The sequence below is a fragment of the Pterocles gutturalis genome, unplaced genomic scaffold (genome assembly GCF_000699245.1).
Source record: "Pterocles gutturalis isolate BGI_N339 unplaced genomic scaffold, ASM69924v1 scaffold10417, whole genome shotgun sequence".
Lineage (NCBI taxonomy): Eukaryota > Metazoa > Chordata > Aves > Pterocliformes > Pteroclidae > Pterocles > Pterocles gutturalis.
Window position 1 is genome coordinate 16,856 of NW_010115375.1, and position 10,578 is coordinate 27,433.

At 41.6% G+C, this 10,578-nt stretch overlaps 1 protein-coding gene across 1 annotated transcript in view; it reads left to right on the plus strand.

Moving 5' to 3' along the window:
- Positions 1-10,578, plus strand: part of MSH2 (mutS homolog 2) — a gene marked incomplete at its 5' end in the record, with an annotated part of 51,143 nt that overhangs the window by 16,648 nt on the left and 23,917 nt on the right. Inside the window, one exon of the mRNA XM_010075160.1 lies at positions 9,929-10,128. Within this exon, the coding sequence (XP_010073462.1) occupies positions 9,929-10,128 (200 nt within the window). The remainder of the gene's footprint in view (positions 1-9,928; positions 10,129-10,578) is intronic.

Consider the following 10,578-nt stretch of genomic DNA (forward strand, 5'->3'; position numbering starts at 1 on the left):
AGTCTGTTACTTCCCTGATAGATATTAATTTTATGTCATGTAAATGTAACTGATGTAGAGGAGTGAAGTCTGATTTTTTTGAAGAATTAATGCATTTATTGAATTTAAAAATTGATCTGTAAGTGGACTATTGAGGTTGCAAATATCCAGTATTGTTTTCGTGGTAGGATGGTTGGGGGACTAATTAGGAAGAAAATTGATCTGTAAGTGGACTATTCTGAGGTTGCAAATATCCAGTATTGTTTTCATGGTAGGATGGTTGGGGGACTAATTAGGAAAATTAGAGAAGGCAGGAGACTGATGTTTGGGTGTGGCTTGTCTCTTTTGTTGTTTAATCTTTCCAGTTAAACAGCAGGGAGCCTGATGGGGAGCACTTTTGTCCAGCTGCTCAGTGGCACACTTTGTGTACCCAGTGCTCTGGAAGTGTGTGCAGTATGATTTCTGTGGCTCTCCTAAGGTTGACAGCTGCCCTTCAAACCTTGTACTCTATTATAAGAGACTACTTCAAAAGAGGTGCAAAAAATAGTGACCATATTCGTGGTTGCTTCAATTTACACATTTGAGATTAAAAGACAGTAGTAGTGACTTCAATTGAAAGACCTGCCCTCTAACAGTGGAATGAAGGCCACTTTCTAGTACTAAATACATCCTGAGAGCCTGGAGATCCCTTGATTAAGTTCACTTTTGACTTGAGGGAGAAGGTATGGCAGGCTGGAGAAGAGCAGCAGGTAGCAGTACTACCTCACACTTTCTGTGGCCGGTTTCTGCCAGGTTGGAAGCGTTTGTGGGACTGCAGCTTGAGGGTTTAATTTCCTAGACAGCTTAAGCCAACATCGAGATATAACTGGGCTCGTCCACTGCTGGCAGAGCCACCACTGAGCGGGCTAGTTCAGGGGAGCCTCACTGGTGGAAAGCTAACACAGCTACAGGAGCAAATCCTCCTGGAAGCTATGCTAAGGCACATGGAAAACAAGGAGGTGGTTGGTGACCACCAACACAGCTTCACCAAGGGAAAATCGTGCCTGACAGATTTGGTGGCCTTCTACAACAGAGCCACAGCGCTGGTGGATAAGAGAAGGGCAACTGACATCATCTACCTGGACTTGTGCAAAGCTTTTGACACAGTCCCACATGACATGCTCGTCTCTAAGTTGGAGAGACATGGATTTGACAGAAGGACCACTTGCTGGATAAGGAATTGGCTGGATGGTTGCACGCAAAGAGTTGTGGTCAATGGCTCTATGTCCAAGTGGAGACCGGTGACAATTGGTGTTCCTTGGAGGTCAGTACTGGGACCGGTGCTGTTTAACAACTTTGGCGGCATCGACAGTGGGATTCAGTGCACCCTCAGCAAGTTTACTGACAATGCCAAACTGTGTGGCACGGTTGACATGCTGGAGGGAAGGGATGCCATCCAGAGAGACCTGGACAGGCTGGAGAGGTGGGCCCATGCAAATTTAGTGAAGTTCAACAAGTGCAAGGTCCTGCATGTGGATCGAGGCATTTCTAAGCACAAATATGTGCTGGGAGGAAAGTGGCTCGAGAGCAGCCGTACCAGTGAGCCAGGTCATGGTTGGTCTCTACAATGTTTTTGTTTCTGCAGAAGAAAAGTTTTGAAACTTTCTGTTTTCAGTCTAGAACTGGGAATCATAGCAAAATCGTTTGAGGAACTAGGAGGATCATCAGAGTTCAAGGATCGGTATAATTTTACTTGGATGATGGCATTGTCTTTAAGAATGCAAACATTACAGATAAATTGTAAGATGCATCACTGTGTGGCTGTTCTGGTTTGCTCTTTCTGTTAATCTGCCCTATTGTACAGTATCTCTTCATTGCTAGAAGCCTTTTGTTTCACATCCCCCACTCAACACAGTAATGCTCTTTCAATTCTGAATATGGATGTATTCACACTGTTGTACTCCTTCACTGCCGTCTTGGAAGTTTTGTTATTTAAGCAAGCTGTATCTTTTAGTTTAGCTCTTTTTTTTATATATTTTTTTAGGTTGTAACAGTGGTTTTCGGAGGGGGAAGCTGTGAAGTCATTTGATATTACAGAAGCATTTGTAGCATGTTCTTAACTGAGGAAACAAAACCAACTTTGTGCTGTCATGCCAAGAAGAAGTGATAACAGGTTGCATGGTTTGGGCAAGAGCAGGTGGGAAACAGAAGAACCTGAGCTGTTTAGCGTGGAGGGGAATACATGTGAAGGTGCAGGCTGCTTGTTTGATAGACAGAGTAGGAAGAAGCCTTGCTCACCTGGGCATAAGCCTCTTGCACAGGCCGGTTGGAATTGTTTGGGCTGTCTGTTTCTGAACTACAGGCCCTTGTGCATGCATGCGTATTTGGGAGAGCCAGAAGAGAGCTTACTCATGCTGACCAACTTGTGATACTTACTCAACATAAGGTTTTGAACCCTAATGATATTGTAGGGCCAAATTATACCAGTTTCATTAAAATAACAGAAAGATTTTGACCCGTTGCTTGGAATATTCTCTCTCATGTTTAAGATGTGCTAGAGGGGGAGGTATACAATTCATCCAGAGAGCAATGTTCAGAGTTGTCAGTGAAACAAAGCCTGGATTCATATCTTGTGTCTTCAAAGTACTGGAAGAACCAGTGCTTATGGTGAGTCCCCTGCAAGGTTGCTCCTGCTGCTTGGGTAAATATTGCCACCAGCTGGAGGCTCGCTGCCAGAAATCTGAGCAACTTCTGTCTGCTCACAGCGTCTGGTGTGAGCTGAGTGCAGGGCTGAGAATGGTGATACTAAGCTGGTGGCATACAAGTAAAATAAAATGGCTTTTGATGGTATTATTCTCGCTAAAGCTGCTGGTTCCCTGTTCCCCAGGTTTTATTTTTATTTCAAATTGTTTACAGAGATTGCTCCAGTTTCATAACAAAGTTGTTTTTTTTTCCTTAACTGAGCACTTCCAAAAGCATGTGTGGGTTGTCTAGATCTCTTGCATTGTTATTTCTTTGTGCTTGCCTGAGAAATTTTGAATTTTATTTTTATAAATGCATGTAACAACTATGATTGTATTGGGCAAAATTATCTGGGATGGTCAGTGTGATTTTTATGCTCCTAAGGTGTGTGCTGAAGTCATTCTCAGTATCAGACTGTAAAAGAATTAGCTGCTTTTAAGGAACTTTTTTTTTGTATTTAGCAGAATCTATGTAAGATGAATAGTTGATCAATAGAGATTGGTGTATGATTATAGGACACAGGTGTTGTGGAACAATACTATGAGCTGCTCATTTACCTCGTTTACCTGGGATTAAGAAGGTTTCTTGGGTTTGTGTGGCAAGGTTTCGGTAGCAGAGAGGGGCTACAGGAGTGGCCCCTGGGAGAAGCTGCTGGAAGCTTCCCCAGCTCCCAGTCGGACCCACCTCTGGCTGAGGCTGAGCCATTCAGCAACCATGGATTCGCCTCTGTGAGAACATAGTTAAGAGGGGAAAAAAAGACAGCAGCTGAGAGAGGAGTGGGATGTGAGAGAAACAACTATGTGGACATCAAGGTCAGTGAAGAAAAGAGGGGGAGGAGGTGTGCCAGAGCAGAGACTCCTCTGCAGCCTGGTGAGATGGCAGGCTGTCCACCTGCAGTCATAGAGGTCGGCGGTGGAGCAGAGATCCCACTCTGGAGCAGGTGGCTGTGCCTGAAGGAGTCTGTGACTCCGTGGGAAGCCCTTGCTGGAGCACTCTGTTCCTGAAGGGCTGCACCCTGTGGAAGGGACCCATGCTGGAGCAGTCAGTGGAGGACTGCAGCCTGTGGGAAGGACTCATGCTGGAGAAGTTCGTGGAGGACTGGCTCCTGTGGGAGAGACCCCATGCTGGAGCAGGGGAGGAGTGTGAGGAGTCCTCCCCCTGAGGAGGAAGGAGCAGCAGAAATAGCGTGTGATGAACGGACCACAATCCCCATTCCCTGTCCCCCTGTGCTGCTGGGAGGGGAGGAGGTAGAGAAATTGGGAGCAAAGTTTTTTTGAGCTCAGAAAGAAGGGATGAGTGGCAGAAGGTGTCTTTTAAAGATGTAGTTCTATTTCTCATTATCCTACTCTGGTTTGATTGGTAACAAATTGAGTTTTTCCCCGAAGTCGAGTCTGGTTTGCCTTTAGCCATAGTTGGTGAGTGATCCCTCCCTGTCCTTGTCTCAGCTAATGAGGTTTTATGTTTTGTTCTTCTGATTTTCCTCCCCATCCCACCAGGGTGGGGGAGTGAGGGAGTGGCTGCATGGTGCTTTGGTGGCTCGGCCTAAACCACGACAGAAGAGATCTGAGTTTGAAAGAAACCCAAGGGAAACCAGAATAATGGTACATTATTAAGTGTTTTTCACTTTCCTTTGTATAAAGGAAATATGAAATTAAACTGGTACAACTGTGTATATTCTGAAACTTTTGTGGTGAGGTGAAAGTCTTAGCGTACCTTAAAGCAGTCCTTAATGTGCTGCTTTTGTAAGTGGCTTTTCTCTGATAAAATTCTCTGTAATCAAGTTGAGCAGTTGGACAGAAACGTTGATCTTATTCTGCAGTCATAGAAACCTTTTAGCAGGCAGAGAATACAAATGTATGCTTTTCAGAAGTCTCATCTGTTCTGTAGCCAGGGGAGTTACAACCGTTAAGATCTTAAAAGTAAGGCAGCTTCTCCAGTAAAAGAGTGTGTTCTTAATTTGATTTCCATGTTAACTTTTTTCCATGTGTCATGTGGAATTTTTAGTTAGTACAGCTTTTCCCATGAACATGTCTACCAGAATTCGGCATTTTAATTTACTACTCTGTAGTAGTAACTCTCTCTCTATATATATTACTCATTATTAAATATATATATTACTGATTATATGGGGATCGAAGTTTCATAATATGATAAAAAAATAATCCTTTTTCTGAGCAGAGGTGCTTAAAGGAAATGTTCTTCTGCCTGTGTGCACGGATTGGCGCAGAACTGCCCAGGGTTTTGTGGGACATCGGTGAACGAGAGATTGAAACCTGGGTGCTTTATAACTTAGCTTGTTGTACTGCTCACTGGTTTGTTAGGTTGTTTTGTGCTGGCTGATCCTGCTCAGGCATTAAAAATATTCTAATCATTCTAATTCTGGTCTCTTGTTTTAATTCGTTAGTTTAGGTATTATTTCTATAGATGTCATTCTTTTAATCCTTCCATGAAATCTGTATACGAATCAGGCTTGATTAATGTTTTCCTGTTAACTTAAACTTCTGTAGCTCTATAAAAGCCTAGAAATACAATTAAAGCCTCCTGAGAACGTCTGTCTTGTGGCAATATTGAGTGCAATAACCTTAAAATCGTGATGAAAAATGCTTCATAGATGTACCAAAGGAAAAAGCAATCTTTTCTGATGTCAAATTAGATGTAAACCTTGGTGGAACGGAAGCATTGTGATGATACTTGGAAAAGTGTGTGCCGTTTATTATCTCAAAAACAGATTTTTGTTCCCTTTTTTTGGTGTGGAGTATTAGTCTTTTGTCTGTTAGAAGTAGGTCCAAGAGATGCCTCTTAAAAGAATAAAAGATGGGAAAGGATGCAGTTCTTTCAGTTGGATTCCAGAATATCCAACAAAAACTTGGAGATGGGTGGGCGCGTGTGCTTGCGCTCACTCTCACTCTCAGCACACTAAGCCTCGTGGTACTTGTTATTGCACAGAATTCAAAGCTGATGAACAGCCGGGGTTTTGAATAGCAGGGGAGAAAAAGGGGCAGGGTGTTATAATTTCCAAGTTCAAGAAAATGCCTTTGTTGGTTTTCAGTTATATTAGCTGAAATTTTGTTTGCTTTTTTTTGTGGTTTAATTTGCAAATTGAAATAACTGCCTTGAAACAAAGATTTTTATTTATCTTCAGGTGAGGTTTCAGTAGTTATAACTGTTTCTGTTGACTGCGCTGCCTTAGATCTCTGGTGGAAAGTTTTGCCTTATTTTCCTTTCCCTTTCAAAGGCTGTGTGGCAGAAACAAGTTATCCAATGTTGTCAGCTGTTGTTTGATTACACTTGTATTTTTTTTATTTGTTTCTTTTTGTATATTCTTTTTTTTTGTTTCATCAGTTGAGCTTTATATTAAAAACAACCCGTCATTTTATTTCATTATTACTTGTGAGCATTAGGCATGGCTTATAGTTGTGTTATCTTCACGTAGCCCTTTCTGTTTGGCAACCTTGTAAGTATTCTTACCATACAGGAAATTGTTATGCAAAATGTGGCATGAACACAAACCTGTCAACCTTATATTCGTGGTTGGCAAATATGGGGGGGAGGAAGATAGAACAGTACTAGGAAGGTCATGAGATGTTAGTCTAATTAGCATGGTTTTTGGCAGAGGAAAATTGTATTGTGCTGATCTGAGAACTCTTTGAACTTGTCATTGTTGTGGACAAAGGAGGGGAAAAAAAAGAATAAATTAGAGCTTTCAGAATGCCTTTGACAAGTTCTTATCCAAGAGGCTGCTGAACAAGCTGAGGGAGTTGTGGGAAGGGTTTGTTTGTGTAAGAGGCAAAAGCAAAAAAAAAAAAAAAGCAAAGGTAAGCTCTGCAGCTAGAAGCTACACTTGAGATGTTCTCTAATGATCAGGTTAGCAGCTGGCTAGTAAGGTACCGACACTTTTATAGTGAGACAAGTAAGGACCAAACTTTTAATGAAAACCAAACCAGCCCGACTGATTGGATGGAACAGGGCTGAGTTGGATTTTAATGAGACTAAGTATAAAGCAGTGTGTGCAGAAAGAAGGGAAGTAACCTGCCTGTGTCCTACAGAGCTTTGTGGATTGAGAAAGGGTGCTGGGCATCTGTGTGTCAGGTTGGAGGCAAGTCTCTGTGCAGTTGGGCTTTAAATATAAGGTCCTGTAGCATTACAGAAACTGTTGGTCTTTTCCAAGTGCAAAATTTAGTAAGTTTCAAGAAGTGATTCCATGTGTATGTGACTGTCAGGATTATTGGTTGTGTAAGGACCTCTTGGAAGAGAAACTAAATGCTCTGGCCTGAAACATAAGCTATCGGAAAGCAACATGGGATCTAATATAGAAGATAAACTTGAAATTTGCTCATTTTTGCATGTTTGAAATTGGTCATCAAAATTGGAGAAAATATTTTTTTATACTGGAAATTTTAATGTGGAAGTAATGGAGTAGTCTGTAGCTTAGGCAGGTTGGATAAAACCACCAAAGCCTGGTTTCCTACCCCAGGCAAGAGTAGTATTTTTCTAGATTAAAATTCACTTTTATAATTGGATAAGCCTTCCAAATGTGTGTGTTGTTTCCTTCAGAGTACTTCTATTGAGTGAAAAAAGAGTGTTTTAAACTAAAATTTCATGCAGCTTTGCAAGTAAGAAAATATGAAGGTACTTGTGACTACTGCCTCTTTATGGATTGATGTGTAGTTATGTTTTGATGATCAAGAAGTAATAAATAGGTGTACAAATCCTGCACACCACCTGGGAAGTGAGAGGACATACCATTACAATAGTGCGACCTCTTGTGTGTGTTTGCCGTGACCATAACTGCTGAAGACCAAGCAGGGTAACAGTAAGAACGTATGGGTATGCTTTGTTGTAAGTTTTCAGTGAATCCTGTCTTGTTTTTGACAAACGAATTGTTTCCAGATTACAGGACTAAAAATGACCAAGTTACATGTTTCCTACAAAGAGGAGGAACAAGTTGGCAGATCCTGCCCCTAGTTTCAATAAGCTCTGACAGGGCTGAAGATACTTTGAGGGGAAGATCTGCAGATGGGATTTATTCCTCCTGTAATCCTCCTGGGAAAGTAGGCAGACATTTGGTTAGCAGGCTTCTATTTAGGCCGTTAAGCAGTTGTATTGGGTGTCTGTGGTGCATTGTTTTGTTTTGAATATTAAAAAAAATCTGGTCCTTATAAATTATGTTTGTTCATCAGTTGCTGCTGGTGCTTTTGAGAAAAGTTTGTGATGCGAGTCTTAAATCAGTTCTGCTAGGTAAATCGTAGGGATTTTTAATAAAGATGGCAATGTATCTGCTGTGACAGAATCATGTAATTCTTGTTATTTCTCCAAAGCATTTGTCAGAAACCTGAAATCTAGAAATTGTGCTCAGAAACACCAACAGAGATCAGAATTGGAAATTATTTGGCTATTATGATGTTACTTATACAAATCTTGTTCTGCGTTCTTGCAGTAGATATCTTAAGTATATTCCTGTCTACTTCTCACAGACTCCATATACATGCTGAAACTTTAATGTACCTTTTAGAGATTCCCCATGTTTCCTATCCTTTTTGGAAATAAAGCACCATTGTGGGTCAGCAATGTAAATCCTTAAACTTATTAAGTCAATAGTTGCATGGATAAATGTCGAGGTAGGGTTCTTCTCTTGTCTTTTTCATTTATTTTGTTTTGTAGAATACAGAAGGTTCACCGGAGTGGTGTGAGTGGAACACTTTCTGCAACAGAAGGATATTCCTTTTGATTTTTTTATATATAGAAATGTACTTCTACCTGTCCAGGGGTCTCTAGCTCTTGTCTTACCTTAGACAAAGCCTTTGTTTCTTGGGTGACTGTCTTTACTAATTAGCTGAGGCAGTGTACCATGCTAACCTCTGTGTACTGTTCCAAGTCTCCAGCTTGTTCTGCAGAGCACTGCATGGTGCAATGTAGAGATTACTGCGTTCAAAATGACCAAAAAAAAAAAAATTGTCATTCCCAGTGCAGTTTGCAAATGCAAATGTTCCTGTTATTGAAACTGATGCATTTTTCTGCCAGTAAGTAACACAGTAGAAATAATGTGGTGAAAGCTGTCCTTTCTCTGCTTGCATGTCTCTAAATGAAATTAACTTCCCTGCTGAAGCCAAGGTATTGAGAGATGGCATTTTAATACGATTAACCGTATCATGTGTGGAGGGCTCTGAAAGGGGCAGAGTTCTTCCTTCGTATTCCTGAAGTGTGACCAAAGAACAATGAACTCTCTGGCATTCCAAAATCAATGATATCTGACTTCCTTTAACTGCACTGCAAAGTAATGCAAAATATGTAAAAATGACAATGTCAGCTGGTGCAAAAAAGAAAGCAAGAAATCTATGGAAGTCCTCTTACGTTCTAGTGGGGCTACCGACCTGGTAGCCTTCTACAACAAATTGGCTAGCTTGTTGGATAAGGGGAGAGCAGTGAATATTGTTTATCTTGACTTTAACAGGCTTTTGTCCCTGTCTTCCATTACATCTGATGAAGTGGACTGAAAATTAGCTGAACTGCCAGGCTCAGAGGATTGTGGTCAGCGCCATAAAGTCCAGCTAGAGGGCAGTCACTAGTGGTGTAGCTGAGGGGTTGATACTGAGGCCATCCTTGGGGATATCCAAAATGTGACTGGATGCAGTCCTGGGCAGCTGGCTCTAGTTGACCTTACTTTGAGCAAAGGGCTTGAGTAGTCAGTGTGTAGAGGTGCCTTCCATGCTCAAGGATTCTGATTTTGTGATCCAGGGTTGCACAGCTGCACAGTGTCAATGTTGGCTTTGACCACAGGCAGCTAAACTCTGCCAAGAGTGGTTTTTTTCCTACAGTGTAGGTTTTTTTTCTACTTAATATCTGTTATTTCATAGACTAGGATGACTTCTTTTATGGTGCAGAGAAAGGATTAATTGCAGAGTTAATTCTGAACTTCAACATACCTACAGAACAGGTGATGGCAGAACAGGTGATGGCATTTGCACTCAAAACAGTTTCACTCCAATGCTATTTGTTAGATACCCCAACTGTTAAAAACTTCAGAAGCATGACATAGGCTAAATATCCTTGCTTTCCCAGCTCATGCGTTGTCCTAGTTTCATTTGTTCTTTTATCAGGGAAGCTGGCCAATGGATACAGCCATAGAGAAAGGATAGATAGAAACTGACAGATAAATATTTTCATTCTAATTAGTGACATAAAAGAATTATAAACCATGCCATGCTAATTATTCTTATGAACTTTTTAGGTTGAATTTGGTTGAAGCTTTTGTGGTAGATCCAGAACTACGTCAGTGCCTTCAAGAAGATCTCTTGCGTCGCTTCCCCGATCTTAACCGTCTGGCAAAGAGATTTCAGAGACAAGCAGCAAACTTACAGGACTGTTATCGAATGTATCAGGCTATTAATCAAATGCCTAATGTCGTACAAGCACTAGAAAAACATGAAGGTAATGCTACCCCTGCCTGTTTTCTATGTTTTGTACTACATTGATGATGCAAAGAATAGTGTGTAGACTTCCAAAGATTACTTTATTCTGGTGTACTTTTGTTTCTGGAATAAATCATAGAATCACAGAATGGTTTGGGTTGGAAGGGACCTTAGAGATCATCCAGTTCCAACCCCCCAGCCATGGGCAGGGACACCTCCCACTAGCCCAGTTTGCTCAAAGCCTCATCCAGCCTGGCCTTGAACCCCTCCAGGGATGGGGCATCCACAGCTTCTCTGGGCAACCTGGGCCATTGCCTCACCACCCTCACAGTGAAAAATTTCTTTGCAATATCTAGTCTAAATCTGCCCTCCTCCAGTTTAAATCCATTACCCCTCATCTACATGCCCTTGTAAAAAGTCCCTCCCCACCTCTCCTGTAGCCCCTTTCCAGCACTGGAAGCTGCTGTAA